The sequence below is a fragment of the Lycorma delicatula genome, chromosome 7, assembly GCF_047948215.1.
Source record: "Lycorma delicatula isolate Av1 chromosome 7, ASM4794821v1, whole genome shotgun sequence".
In the NCBI taxonomy this organism is placed as follows: Eukaryota; Metazoa; Arthropoda; class Insecta; order Hemiptera; family Fulgoridae; genus Lycorma; species Lycorma delicatula.
In genome coordinates this window covers 103,839,598-103,855,749 of record NC_134461.1, presented here as the reverse complement: position 1 = coordinate 103,855,749, position 16,152 = coordinate 103,839,598, and the positions used below count along the sequence as shown (strand labels likewise).

The 16,152-nt window shown below is 33.4% G+C and overlaps 1 protein-coding gene across 3 annotated transcripts in view; it reads right to left on the bottom strand.

Annotated features, from left to right (window-relative positions):
- Window positions 1-14,784, bottom strand: part of LOC142328489 (calcineurin-binding protein cabin-1-like) — a 34,555-nt gene extending 19,771 nt beyond the window's left edge. The window contains exons 1-6 of one of the 3 annotated variants that reach the window (XM_075372314.1): window positions 14,239-14,784; window positions 5,706-5,819; window positions 3,650-3,787; window positions 3,022-3,123; window positions 1,433-1,641; window positions 84-333 (exon numbers count right to left, since the gene is read on the bottom strand). In XM_075372314.1, coding sequence (XP_075228429.1) covers window positions 84-333; window positions 1,433-1,641; window positions 3,022-3,123; window positions 3,650-3,787; window positions 5,706-5,819; window positions 14,239-14,331 — 906 coding nt within the window. In that variant the 5' untranslated portion in view covers window positions 14,332-14,784. Of the gene's footprint in view, window positions 1-83; window positions 334-1,432; window positions 1,642-3,021; window positions 3,124-3,649; window positions 3,788-5,705; window positions 5,820-14,238 lie in introns of those variants that run through there. The other 2 variants (XM_075372315.1, XM_075372316.1) reach the window with 2 other exon arrangements.
- Between the last annotated feature and the right edge of the window lie 1,368 nt (window positions 14,785-16,152).

Sequence of the window (16,152 nt, the reverse complement as noted above, 5' to 3'; positions counted from 1 at the left end):
TATAAAAATTACATTTTTTTTACCATAATCAAAAATAAAAAACAAACTAGTATCACTTACAAAGTAACAAAACACTAACTCACTATTTCAGGATAGTCTTCCTTTAAGCGGTTATAAACATGTAAAAGACAACGGCCCAAAGCAATCCATGATTTTTTCTTTAGTGGCCTATCTGGTTTAATATTAGACAATACTTCATCTTTATTTTCTCTTGGCCATTGCAAAGTTTCAAAACTTTTTTTTAATCTATTAGCTTCTTCAAACATTTTTATATATACAGGATCATCTGTTTTTATTTCCTTGCCATACTCTTTTATTTTTTCATCAAGTAAACTGTCAAATAAAATTATTAATTTTTTTTTTACAATTATAAATAAAGTCACAATAAGAAATTAACTAAAAAGTATTTTGCCTGTGAAAATTACTAAAAATAAAATAAAATTTTTCATGACAACACTTTCATTTCACCACATAAAAGACAGTATCAATTTGGACCGTACACCATTTAATATTGTAGTAAATTAAATTTCTCTCACTTTCATCATTTCTCTTATGTTAAAATTTTCTATTCAGATATATATGTATTATGTGGCACAAACTTACAATTTATTATTTATAATGACTACCAAAATTGGTACATCTATTTTCAAAAATTATCAACATTCGATGCCAGAGAAAAAACAAAAAAATATCTCGTAGCCTTTTTCACATATATCATGTTAAATTCAAACATGTCAATGTTTCACAATGCAAATACCATTCAGCGCTACCAGTGTCACTTTCACCATTACTGGCTGTAGAGTGAACACAGATTCCATAAGAGGCAAATCTGACTGATGTTTTTTGTTTGCAAGTTCTGTTACATGTACACCTTGCCATGGTGTAAACCGGATTCATAACCACTGCCAGTTTGACATAAAATTATATATACACCAAACAGACAAAAGCATTAGCATTGACAAAAGTTTTAAAAATGAATAAATAAATAAAATAGCCCTAATAATATGTTCAACTGGCATCTAAAAATGTTAATAACATTTCATTGCTGGTAGTCTGTTCTGATATTCTAGAATGTCCTTTCTAATCTAAGGGTTAAGATCAGATCTCCTGACACTAATCAGTAAGAACAAGTTTTTCCCCTTACACATGTTGAGTTGAACGATGTGTCATACACTACCATCTTGTTCTACCCCTCCACTATAATCTTCAAACCTCTATACCTTTTATACTATAATATTCTGCTTAAATTTATTTAGTTACCTACTACTGTAAATTTCTCAATAAACTTACTGTCATTTGTTTATAATATATATTATAAATTTTAGAATTAATTTTTTGAGAAATAAAACATTATTTTATAAATGCAAAAGGAAACCTTTGTAACTACAACATAGTCAAACTTATTTTATAAAAAACATTTTTTTTAATTTACCATTGTGGATAATACAGCTGAAAATCATGCCTAAAATATGGGTGGTCATCATAAATTTTTTGACAAAAAGCAATACCTTTCATGAATTTACAATCCTTTTCCAAACCTTCTGATATATAATAAAGGCATAACAAGAAGTTTCCAGATGCATATAAAACTGTTATTAATGTATCAAGACTTGGCCAGTGGTTTGGATTACATCTCAATGCCTGAAAAATACAATATACCACTCTCACAATATTTATTTAATGTAATGATAAAATAACAAATATACATATGTAACACTTTAGAGGATAATGAGTTGCTCTAATCCTTGTAATTAGTAATGAGCAACTATTCATATAATAACGATAATGGCCAAAACTATCATGATGTTTAGAATTTGTACAAAGGATGAAAACCTAACATGCAACAGTCAAGCCTATCACAATTCAGACTTAGAGAGTAAATGTAAATTTGAAAGCAACACAACAATATAAGTATTGAAAGGAATTGACGTAACACCATTTTTAAGCAAAAATGATCCTTTGTTTCTCTTGATGATGAGTAATACTGTTATTAAGAACACTTTCCTATCATAAGCAACGAAATATCTTTAAAAAATTTAAAAATAAACATAAGCACATTTGATTTAAATGGAGCACAGTAGCTACTTAGAAAAAAATATTATAGCATGTTATAAGGAATAAAGCATGAAGAAGACTCAATACAGTACAATATTTTCACATAAACTTAATTTTTGTAATTAATTCAACATTAAAACAATTTTTTTTTTACTTAATAAATATCACTTTTTTCAATATTTCTTAAACTTTTTTTTAGAAAAAAAAAGGAAGAAATCAATGAGACATCCTGAAGCTGCAATCTTTAAGAAGATAGAGAGAGAGATGTGTCTTATAAGGGCTTGAAGACAGCAGCAACAGACACACACATGAGTATTTCAACAAGGCATCATTTTTAGAAGCTGATAGCGCTCTAAATTCTCCTTCTGGTCTCTTTTCCATACTTGCTTCCTACACACCCTCTAGTTACCTTTCATCAATAATCCTGCTCACATTCCAAACTGAATTAACTTAATTCTTTTTTAAATATCACAGTGACGTTTTTGATTTTATCATTCTTAGTTTTGTTCTCAATTTTCCTTTCAAACATCAAGTCCTTTGCTTAATACCTGTTTTTGTTTTTGTGGAAACAGAACATTAAGAATAATATCCAAGATTTGTAAATATAGGCAAGTATAAGAACACAAGTAGATTTAAATACTAGCTTTCTCCCCTCGTTTACTTCTGCCTTTCAAAAAGAAATTCCTGATTAATTTTCCAGAAATAACTGCTAGCAGCCAAGCTGCAGTAATAGAGTTCAAAATCTATTATTTATCTATCGTAAGATAAATACTTAAATTCTGGAACTTCACCTAGCAGTTCATCCCTATTCTGAGAATATGGCTCTATGCACACTTTACTCATGGTCAATATCATTTTTCAAAGAAATTTACTATGATACTAATAAACATAATTCTTTTTTAAATATAATTTCATTTAAATACAGCATTCATCACACCAATTAATACATAGAATTAAAAAACATACCTCTTGAAAAGCATATGATGCTAAATTGAGATTTGGAATTTTTATTGCAGCTCTTCCAATACGATACCAAAGATTTAAATCTGTGTCATCAAGCATTACAGCCTAAAAATTATACATATAACATTAACTAAAAATTTAAAATGAATATATAATACAATATTATCAGTCATACATTTCATAATTTACACAGCTAAATTAATATAATAGTAACCCAACAGAAAGCAACTGCCGAGTATGAATTCTTTTATAATTGCATCTGTGATATTTATTTACTCACACTAGATTACTCACACTGGCAACCAAATACTTCACTTTTTTTGGATGAGAGATATATTTCATCTCTCATCAGAGATACTTGCATGTAATAAATATCATGCCTGACACGGAGTTGAACCAGAACCTTCTCGATGGAAACAGAGACATTACCATTACACCATGGAGGTCAAGAAACTAAGAACATTACATACTTGTACATTAGTAATGTGCAACTATATATTTAATTTCTTCTTTTTTGAAAACATGTGAGAATACATACTGTAAAAAAATAATTATGAGGGCTGATAAAAATATAATTCAATGAATGAGGTACATATGATATACATTTTTTAAGGTAAAAAATAGCAGTTACCTCAAGATAATAGTCAACAGCAGCTTTAATCTCATTCATTTCGGTAAGCACATGGCCAAGATTAACTAAAATGCAATATTTCAGATGCACCAGAGATGGTTGAAGTTTTCCTCCAACATAATTTACATTGCCAGTTACCTAAACATTAAATACACCAAAATTATCTATTTAAACACATAATTACTACAACACATTATAAAACAATAAATTTACAATTGAGCACAAATATCATAATATCAATTATTATGTGTTTTAATACATAAAAATCTGTGATATTTATTACTTTATCAATTTAATTATGAATTTATCATTTTTTATACACCATTAAAATAATTTTTATTATTTTTTACATTTGGTATTGAATGTTATAATAATCATTAGCTACTAAAAAATACCAAAACCAGCCAAACAAATTGAACTTGGTTTTCTCTGGCTTTAATTATTTTACAAGAACTAATTTAATGGGGCTTAGTCATCAGCAATTTATTCTTATATCACACCTTCAATTTCCAGGATGCTAGTCCCCGAGATGTTCCAAATTATTCATAACATTAGGTTATACAGGATAGAGTTTACTTTTTTACCCAGTTTCAATATTACTCATTTAGCAAAAACAAATTACAAAAACTTAGTTACAACATCTTGTAAATTACCAAGATATTAATTAATTAGTCTTATTACTTTCCCTTTCTTTTTCCTGTTTAGCCTCCGGTAATCATCGTTCAGATAATACTTCAGAGGATGACATGTAAGAGTGTAAATGAAGTGCAGTCTTGTACAGTCTCAGTTTGACCATTCCTAAGATGTGTGATTAATTGAAACCCAACCACCAAAGAACACCGGTTTCCACGATCTTAGTCTTATAACTTGTATATCTTAATTACAACACGAACCTCACCAACAAACTCCTTCATCATCATTTTACTCTTTTTCCTTCCTATGAACTTTGATCATATTGTTATATTCTGTAATTATTTTCTGCTCCTTCAAATGAATAATTTATTTATTTACACTTACCATTTACTACCAGTGCATGTTACTTAAAAAAAACTGAAAAATAATTTTACTAAGGTTAACTGTTACAGAAATAATGTCCACATGCCATTTTTTATCAAAAGACTGCTTCGTAGCCAATGTGCAACAACATTTTGTTTTGTTTGTTTTTTTTCAATTAAGATAACAATAAAAATAGCTGAATAAATACATGCTGGTTGCTACCAGGGTTTTAACAATACAGAATCATATGAGTAACGTAGATCATAAAAATATTAGATAATAAACTTATGTTGTAATCATACGCAGTAAATAACTATCACATGTAATTTTTTCAAGTGTGAAATGATAAGATCTGTCTGAAATTAGTTATTTCATCAAATGGAAGCTTTTTATTTTAAAGTTTGAGCGTTAACTCACTAAAACAATTTTATCATAATTCTGTTGTTTAAAATCAATTTATGTAAATAAGGTATCTTTCTCAATATGAAAAAAATACAATGCATTATCATTTCTTTACAACAACAATTTGTACTCTTTTGTGTACCTCCTTTTCTATGTCAATCTGTACTGAGCTTACACCTTGAGTACATCAAATTTACAATCTACCAACAAAATTTACATGATGACTAGCATTGTCCTACACCATTACCTCCATTTACACTACCTTGATTTATCTCATAATCAAAAGCACTTGCTTAAAACTATGTTTGTTAATGGTACCGCTTTAAGTCAGGTAAATTAAACAAAACCAAAGGCTTTTTCCATTCACCAGACCTGAAGTCTTTTGCTATATAGAGCAGATCCTCCGAAATCAGATAACCAATAAACAATTGCTTAACTCCAAAAAATACTTTCACCTACAAAATTCGTAAAATCAATTTGATCAATTCATTTATAAGGTTTATAAAACATTATTTCCACATCTTTTCAGCATTAATTTACCTTGTGATAGGATAATTTTTCAATTAGTTAAGTCAATAAGAAACAAATACTACTAATTATCAAACTTGTTCTTTGTCAACAGTAATAAAAATAAAGAAACACAGATAATAAAGCTTACTCGAGATAAAACATCGGATTCCAAAAGTTTCTTTAAACCTTCTTCTGCTTCTTTCCATTGTTTGTTCCTTTGCAGCAATAATACTTTTGTATACTCAGAGACAGCTTTTTCTTCCTACACAAAGAAAAAATTGGTAGAAAAAATGTATTACTAAGCTTACAGTTAAGTTTTACACACAACTAATTAAAACCTATATTAACGTAGCAAAACATGACATAAACACATTAAATTAGAAACTTAATATTTACGTAGAAGGTTAAAAGGATTAGTTTTTAACATAAGATAAATATAATGCATTGCCCAAAATAGTACCTTAAAAACTTATGATGAATCCATCGATTTGAAAAGTGTATTTTAAGTATATTGTAAGCTTGCATTGAGATTGATGTTAATTTGATATGTTACAGATGATGACAAATGAAGAAGTGTTGTGGCAAACTGATGAAAAAGAAGCTTTTGGAAAAATATAGTTAAAAAAAGAGACAGACTTATAGGCCACATATTAAGATATCTTGGAATAGTTGCTTTAATATTGGAGGGACAAGTAGAAGGAAAGAATTGTGCAGGCAGGCAACGTTTGGAATATGTAAAAAAAATTGTTAGGTATATAGGATGTAGGGAGTATACCGAAATGAAACTACTAGCACTAGATGGGGAATCTTGGAGAGCTGTATCAAACCAGTCAAATGACTGAAGACAAAAAAAAAGTTTATATATTAAATTCTATTAATATAATTGTATTAATATAATCTATTAATTAATCTAACAATCTCAACATATTTTTCCAATATATATATTTTAAATTCTATTAATATAATAAACTACCTAAATACAAAATATTGAAATAAGACATGAATATATGTCTTATCTCAATATTTTGTATTAGATGGTTTATATTAATAGAATTTAAAATAAAATATAACGTTACAGAGGAATAATATGAATTATCAACAGCTTAGGTTTGGGGGAAGACTATCTTTTTTTTTTCTCCCACCTTCCTGGAACCACTCTACAGAGCACTACGTCGGCAAGGGGAGAGTAATGCCGTCAGGTGCCAGTTATGTGGAGTGGCTGTGACCTCACTGCTCCAGGACAACTCCCACATGCTTGAGGGGTGCTCTAGGCGCTCAGTTATGGGCCTGTCTGACGCGGCACCCTCTGACAGGACTCTTCACAGGCATGTAACCTTGTCTAGTACCTTCTTGACAAAGTTTTCTACTGCTCTCCATTCACTGGCTCCCTTTAACATGACGCCCTCCGTATCCTCAGGATGGAACATGTCTTCCAGGCCCAAAGCATCCAGCATCTCCTCACGCTCACCTCTAAACTGTGTACAGCAAAAATGAACATGATATGGAGTCTCCTCCTCATCACAATCAGGACATAGGTCTGCACAATCTAGGTCAAATCTGAAGGTATGACCTGTAACCTCCATGGCCCGCCAGGAACTATGCTAAACTATCCAAGCAAGCCATGTGTTCTCCAGTACCAACTTCTAATGTCACCAATAAGGCGATGGGTCCAGCGGCTCTTTGTCCCCTGGTTCCAGCAAACCTGCCAGACTTCAGGTAGCTCCTCTTCAATCTGCAATAATAGGCGTTTTTTGTCCCTGTGCAGCAAAGGTTGCTGTTCCCAAAGCCTCTTCCTTAATTGTGTGACTAGATCTATTGGCATGACATCCGCCAGGACCTCGGCCGCCTCCTTCGAGGCAGTTTGATAAGCTGCTATAATTCTCAAGTAGCATTTTCTATGTACCACTTCAAGCTTCCCTTTATATTTTGTGTATTCTGTCATATTAGCCAATAGCTTGGCCCCTTAAAGCATGGTGGAATATGTGACTCTGGCCAGTAACCTCCTGCTATACTGAGGAGAGCAGCAATTAATCTCATTGTCCTCTCTGATTTGTTGGCAGTTTCTATGACTTGAATGCCAAATTTCATTCTGAAATCAATCCGTATTCCTAAATGTTTTATTGCTGACTCCAATTTCAGTCTCCTCCTTGCTCTGGAGATGGCAACCACCTCAGTGTTGTCTGGAGCGAGTGACAACCCCATCTACATCATCCATATATTTATCGCCACATATACTTCACTTATTTTCTCAGTGGCGTCTAGCCGAGTGGTAGCCTCGACTACTAGGACAAGGTTGTTCGCATATCCTACCATGGGCTCTCCCTGCAGAAGGGCAACCTGGAACACCCCATCATATGTCAGGTTCCAAAGGGTCGGCCCAAGGACCAACCCCTGGGGTACACTCCTATGCAAGAGATCAAATGATGCACCGTAAGTGTGTAGGAACCCTGTGATCTTCGTGCTAGCATCATTGCAACATGAGAAATGCATTTCTCATATCTAGGGTAACAAGAGCACAAATACTCCACAGACTACCTCTCATGATTCTCCTGGCCACCTGGAGCCCAGTGCCATGGCATCGAGAGCAGACCTTCCCCTGCAAAAGCCATACTGGCTCGCAGAGAGCCCACCCACCTCCTCCACCACCATGGATATTCTGGCCATTCCGTCTATCATAGCCAGCAGCTGGTAAGAGGAATGGTGCGCCAAATCCCTTCCCGATTTTGCTATAAATACCCGCCGCTGGCGCTTCCATTTCTCGGGAAAAATGCCTTCCCGAAGGCACGCGTTATACACCTCCAAGAAGGTGTATAACGGCTATGTCCGAACCGCTACCTTGACAACTAAATTTGGCAATCAGTCCGGACTCGGCGCCTTAGCAGGAGGCATACATGCTTTTGCCTCCAGAAGTTCATCTTGGTTGAAGAAAATCGGATTGCGTCATCAGTAGTTGATTACTCGCCGTCAGGAAATAGCTCTTCTACTATTTTCTGGACCTCTCGAACATCCTGCATGACCAGAACTCTGGATCTTAGGGCTCTCCTTACCAGTAGTCTTCTCCACGGGTCAGTTTCTATTTCTGTTATCAGTTGCCTCTAGGGCGTTTTCTTTGCATCTCGAACACTTCTGACGAGGTTCTTCTGGCAATTTCGATATTCGGCCATATAAATGTCCCTGAGGGCTGGGAGATGCGCCCTCATCACACGTCCTGTGACACGCCTCTCTCTTTTTGGATATCTCGGTGGTCCACCAATAAACTGGCGGGTAACCCTTCCTGTAACATCTCCGCAGTAACACAGAGCCGCCTCGAGTGAGTTTACAAATCGAGACACTTTCTCTTCTGCCGTGTTTACTTCCCATATTCCACTGAAGTCGACCTCCTCTGCAAAAGCATCAGGATCCAGGCTCCTGGTGCTCCAGCCCGTAAACGTGGGTGGGCCGTCTCCTTCCTCAGTGATTGTTGTGATCATCAGTTGGTGGTCGCTTCCGGAGAGACCCTACCACGCCAGCCAGCCAGTGATGCGTGTGGCCAAGTCCAAGCTCACTAACGTTATATCCACAAAGGACCCATTGAAATCCCCCGCAAGAATAGTGGGTCGGTGTGCGGGATGATTCCTTGTAATAGAGTCCAGTTTCTCCTTAAATCTCTCTGTCTTGATATTGGGTGACATGTAGCACGAATAGAGGTAGATCCCCCCGGCCCTCAGCCTGACGAACTCTCTCCTAGGTATACATCCCGGATAGGCGTAGTACCGCATGTCCATATGGCGGCGCGCCCGTCCCCCGAAGATATCACCCTAATCAGGGGCGAGTAATGTACAGCTCGAAGATGAACGCAAGGTCCACGCCCATCTTCGATGCATACTTGGCCAATAAATCGTGAGCCAGTGCAGCTTAGTTTAAATTTATTTGCACAATCTTCATTTCCGTGAAGTTGTCCGGCCCTCATTCATAACATCCTTACCGTCTCCTCTAGGACATGCAGTGGAGCCCGTCCGGTACCCTCAATACCACAGGACAAGCACCTGGACGCCTCCTTACAGTCCGAGGCCCTGTGGTCCTCGCCTCCTCAGTTAAACCATGCTCCCGACCTATCTTCCCCACGACATCCTCTAGCCATGTAGCCGATCTCGAAACATCTATAGCACCTCATAGGTTGCTCTATAATGTCGACATGACATGAAACTAGTCCTACCCTTGACTCGGCTCTTCTGTGCAATTGTCGGCGCTACTGCCGCCGATAGCCTGCATATTGCAATCTTGGTGTCACCATACCACGTCCTGATGTAGCGCAAATTTCCAGGGAGTTCCTGTTCAGCGACCTCCGCTAGTCCACTGGCTATTTCCTGAATATTGCACTCGAGAACTCGGATTCTCAGTGCGGTAGTCTTAGTTCTAGGGTGCACCTAACCATCCTTCAAGGCAGTAGCGTCCACCTTAAAAATATGAAGATATAATTACAGAGATATATGACTACAGAAAAATTATTTATTCAATGACCATGAAACTAATGTTACTTTTCAACATGATCGCTGGCTACATTTAGACATTTGTCCTATCTTTTTCTGAGCTATCTTATTCTAGTAGTAAAGAATTGTTCATTTAGGTTTTCTGAGCCATTTTTTTATTACATACTTGACTTGCTCGTTGTTGAAGAGCTTGGTACCAAATAAAAACTCTATGAGAAAACTAAACAAAAAAAAAACTGATGGTATGTGAACTGAGTTGTAAGATGAATGTGGCAACATCTACCAATCCAGCTTTTGAGTAGCTTCCCTTGTCTTTAGAGAGATGTGGGGACAGGCTTTACCATGCAGAAGAATTACACCTTTTACAAGAGAACTAGTATGTTTCTTACTTATTGTAAATATAATTTACCTTCTAGCATGTCAATAATACTCACTATTGATTATATGTTGCTCTTCCAAATAATACAATAAATTAGACTTTTATATATTATATTGAAATATATAAAGGTCAGTATATATTTACCTCAACTATTTATAGTTGAATTAAATAAACTGTACTAATAAATTTTAAAGTGATAAACTATAAACTCTACCCACAAATGAATTACATAATTTTAAAATATCTTTTCAAGAAGGTCCTGACATCTTTATTTGACTGTTTTTCAGTGATTTAAGGTTAGAGAAAATTTTTGGAATTTAATTATAATGATATAGCATGGAATTTATTCATTTAGCCTCATTCAGTTCTACAGAGCTTAATGATTATATTAAAACTCATGACTACCTTTTAACCAGAGAGCAATATTTAACATAGGACTCCACAATTTCAATTGTCAACAAAAATAATTCACTTATTTTATTCTTTAATCCGCCATAAGATACCAGCAAAAAAATGTTTATTTAATCTATTACTCTATAAACATTTCAAGGAGAAAGGACAGTCAACTCAATGTTTAAATTGTCATTAAAATTCTCTAAATTTATAGAGACATTGTGTACACATAGCAAAAAATTCTCCAAAACGTGATATCATTTCAAAATGTTCTCTAATAATGTGAAATGTACATACAATGGCCCACAAAATATTCCTAGAAGCTCTTCATTTTACTTTACGGGATATGTACAACCATAATCAGGTAATGGGATAAATAACTGCAACAGCATGCAATGACTTCCATCAGACCCTACCAATTATTCCATGAGGCATAAGAACTAATGAGATTGAAGTTCCCTAAAACGTTTTACAACTAGGCTTATGTTAACTTTGAGGGAAAATGAAGGAAAGAATATTTTTATTCTCTTAAAACAAATATGAGGATAATATAATCTAACTTTTCAGAAAAATATAATTTGGTTATATATATCAAAGAATTTATACTAGCACCCTTCCATTTCCAGTGCACCAGTTTGATATGCATGTGAAGTGCAATACAATACGTGTATATTATTAATGTTATGTTTGATAGTATTCCACAGAGTTTGAATTGATCAGTCAGCAATTTCCACAATGAAACGCTGTTTTCATGACAAAGGCCACCAAAAACCCATTTTCTGGGTAGACATGACCAGCATGTTTTTTGCGGCTCAAGAACAGCATCTCATAGATTTTGATGACCAACCATTTCCCACAAGTTTACCTTGCCTGTGCTGTTCAGTATAGTACACACACATCTCTAATGAAATTATTCCAGTCAACTACTGTAACTGGACCCATACCCAATTCACAGCAACACCAAGCAACACTTGATAGTTCAAACACACAACTATATAGAAAATATATGACTGTCACGAAGCTGAGGTTCAATTATTTCAGCCACAAATTGACATGCATATTGACTTTCAACTGGCAAATACCATTTGTCGCAATGCGATATAACACCATCATTTTTGTAAAGACAAGCACATCCATTTTGACATGCTGGTTCCCACAAGAATGCCACGCAATTACAGGAAAATGGCAGTTAGTCCACAAATTCCAAATATTCATGTTAAATGTCAGTAGCAAAATTAAATTGCTTTCATGATTAAACGCACAGTACCATCTCAAAGTAACTGGCTGTAATACACTAATGTATTAAATACTGATACAGAGTAGTATTTACATCATTGTGATAAGGAAACTTATCTTTAAAGAAATAATCAATGGTATCATTATAATTTTCTTTTTAATTTGTCCTCTCAGTATGAGACAACACACATGAAAATATGAACTTAACTTACTTTGATGAACAGAATGTAATAATTAAAAATTGAAATTACTATTCAGAATAATTGTGAAAACATTCAAGATCTGAAATCTAAAACAGCTATTTGGTTTTACACAAGGGCAATACAGGTAACAAAAAATGATAATTGTATTCTTTATTAATAATCTGGTTTTGGAACAAATTAATTGAAAGGAAAGAAGTTACCGACAAATTCTATGAAACCAATTTAAATGAAAACGATTCTGTTGATTATCTTATCGAATTTTAGATTCTCAAGAACTGGCTACGTTACCTTCTCAAATTCTAAAATTAAAACTTTTTTGACCCACTGTGTTAAAAAGAAACCTGGATCCTTTGTGTCTCTGTAATAGTATTTGACTTCAAGTCACATCTTACAAAATTTATGTTCAATGCTAAGAGTATTATAAGTTTTCATGTAACTTAGCACAATTATGTGTGAAGATTTAAACAGTATCTTAACTGTCAAATTATTGGTACACAAGAAAGGGGCTTATTTAGATTTTGTTCCCAACAACCACTTTAAATGAAATTAAGAGTTTAATACCAAAATTATTAACAAAAAAATTTCATAGTTACCTAATCATTTAATATAGATGATAAATAATAAATGGGTAATTAAGAGCAATTACTTGATCAACTTCAAATTTGTTCATACTTTAATATACCACAGTAGATATGTTTAGGATCAGGAAAACATAAGAGCTAAATGTCACAAGGCAAGACTGAACAGTGTGGGTGGCCTACACAAGGTCAAAGTTCAAGCTTCACTATGACTATTCTAGTCAATTGGCAACAGTTTTGTGAGTTATCAAGACCTGTTCTAATCTGTTCTGTAGGGAGAGGTTGGGGTTAAGGTTTAGTTAGAATTAAGGTTAAGGTTACCATTTCACAGGACACTTTACCAAATCTATGTTTAAACAGAAAATAAAGTCACTACAGAGGAAGACTACACCACATGTTCCATGTTATTAGTCAAGTGTATGAAGGATAATCACCTTGCAAATAGCATCATCAATCATCTTTAACGGCTGACTCAGAGTTAGACTCTGATGACTACTAAGGTTAGTTTATGGTTTTTTTCCTGTCTCCACCAAACTCTAACCTTAACTTTAACTTCAATTTCAACGTTAATCCCAAATTCTCTCCACGTAACAGATTAGCATCTGAAAATGTCACCATAACTCACAAATCTGATAGCTAATTGACTAGGGTACTGATAACACAGTGCAAACTTATCTTGCACAGGTCACCCCCATCTAAATTTGCTTTCCAACATTCAGATCTTGTTTTCCTGATCCTAAGCACATCTACTTTGGTATTATTAAAGTACAAAAAAAATTGAAGGTGATCAAGTAATTGGTCAGAATTTCCAATAAGTGTTTAATCTTCATTACTCTTTCTCAATTTTGATTTACTGTACATACTTTATATTTTGTATTTTTATATATTTAATTTACTACTACTTACGCATTTATTATCTTTTAACACTTATCATGAAATTTAACCACCTAAATCTCCTATTTTATAATTAATTTTTTTCTGTTCAGATCAAGATTTTACCATAGTTTCCCTTGATATTTCCATGAAAATCCTGGGACAGTTCCTTCTTACCAGAAGTAGCAAACCTATCAATTTCTAATATAATCTATATGTTCTATCAGAATAAAACATTTATTTATCTACATATACTAATGTAATCCGCTACACTAATTGTTTCTGGGAATACACTTGGAAAATTGCAAGTCATCATTTAGGTGTAAAACTTCCAGGCCACTGGCAAAAAATTACCCCAAACAAATTTTTTGAAATTAAAAAAAGTTTTTATTATACACTATTCTATTATTAAAATTCTTAATACAATTTACAGGCGTATATAATACTATATACTTTTCAATAGAAACAAACATTAAGATTATCTGTGACAATGTCTACAGTGTTTATTTACTGTATACAATCAATTCTAGATCTCTCATAGGTTATTTACCAATGCTTCTCGGGTGACAGGCGGATTTTCAACATCCCCATCACTTTCTTCTGACGAAGAGACATTTAAGGCTTTAAAATGAGCTAACGTCATGGTGTTAATAAATACTTCAATATTAACTATTCATAACCAATCGCAATGCCGGCTTGTATCTGCAGTCAATTAACATTTATTTTATACATAAACATGCAAATATTAATACAGCAACTGATTAACATCTAACGAGTTAATTTTATACAGTCTTAAAATTAATAAACCACTAAACTAAACACAGGATTATACTACTAAAAACAACGAACTACAACCACAATTTACAAATTAATACTAAACAACTCGGCACAGCCTCTTTTATCTATGGTTATACTTTCGTGAGAACGATCGATTACTCTAGTACTTGAATTGTAAAACTGATAATTCAAAAGAAATGTGCAAAAAAAATCACGAACAGAAGCATGCGTTTAATCTTTCTTCTTTTTAAAAAATAGCTTTCACATTATGGCGAGATAAATATTAAAATATTATACTGAAAACATTAACTCTTCCAAAGGTAATAAAACTGTCGAATGTAACAGTTCTCCCTAAGTTAACATTTATCGGTTAAGTGAAAAGTTATAGGTTCGGGATTTCTTCTTACCCTACAATCTAAACATTTTAAAAGTAGAGATATTGAGTCAATTAAAAGAACATCAGTGTTTTTAAATAAGTTTTAAAACCAATCAAATTTATTAAATAATTAAAGTAAACAAAAGCTATAACATTTTAGAGTTTATTTTTAATTATTACGAGTAAAAATTGTAAACGACTCGCTTTCAAATCAGTATAACTTGTTCTTTCAATCCTTTGGAAAGTTCTTACCAGGAAAAGTTCAATGAAATTTCTAGTAGAACTGTTATCAATAGTCTGTAAAATCCCTTAATGCATAGTCAAATAATGGAGACAACCTAATTGTATTTGTTACTGTTATGTTGATTTTGAAAATTTAATATATCGATCAAAATTTAGTTTCTTACGTGATATGAGTTAAATTTTCTTAGTAACTAGGGTACTGTCCGAACCATAACGTTAGTCTTCTGGTCGATTTATCTCCACGCTTTTATTGTGCCAAAAAATTAGGTACGACTGGGTATTTTATTATAAAGAAGCAGAGATATTTCTCAGTTCTAACAATAACAGTTGAACATCAGTAAAATCATCGAGAAACTTCCTTATGATGCAAAAATTCGTGTCGGAATTTTTTTCCGTTCGCGTTATAAGCACTCGGGCCCTGGCCCTTAAAGAAGGGCACTCGAACGTAAGATAACTATAACGTGTGCTTAACTATAAGCACAAGTTCGTTAACTGTCATACCAAATCTCATTATTAGAGATCGTATTATATGCAACATAAAAAGCTTGAAATATGCATGTAAATATGAATGAAAAATGCTTAAAATATGCATGAAAAGTGTCAAAATATGCAACTTTAAATAATAAAGCAATAGTCATTTTTAGTTTTTTTTTATTTCAAAAACAGCATACAATTAATTATTAAGTAGTTGAATAAAATATCAATAAATTAGATAATTAATAATTATTTAACATTTTGTTACTTTTGTAAACGTAAACAATCAGGTACGGTTCCAAATGTTTGGTCTTCCAAAGATTGTGTCTTCGATTACTCAAAATATTTTTATTCGTTTAAAAGGATCTTTCCACATCCACTGGGATAACTGGGCAGTATTTGAAGTTGGGTGCTTTGTTAGCACTTATTGCTTCTGGCAAAAGTTCACCCGTCTCATTAATAAAACTATCCACTTAATACAAAGATCCAAAGTCTGAATTATTGTTAAAAAAAATTTTTAACCTCTGGCAATGGGCAATGCGGGGTTCATTTGGTAGATTTTATTCATTAACTCAATAGATTCAATCAACTCCA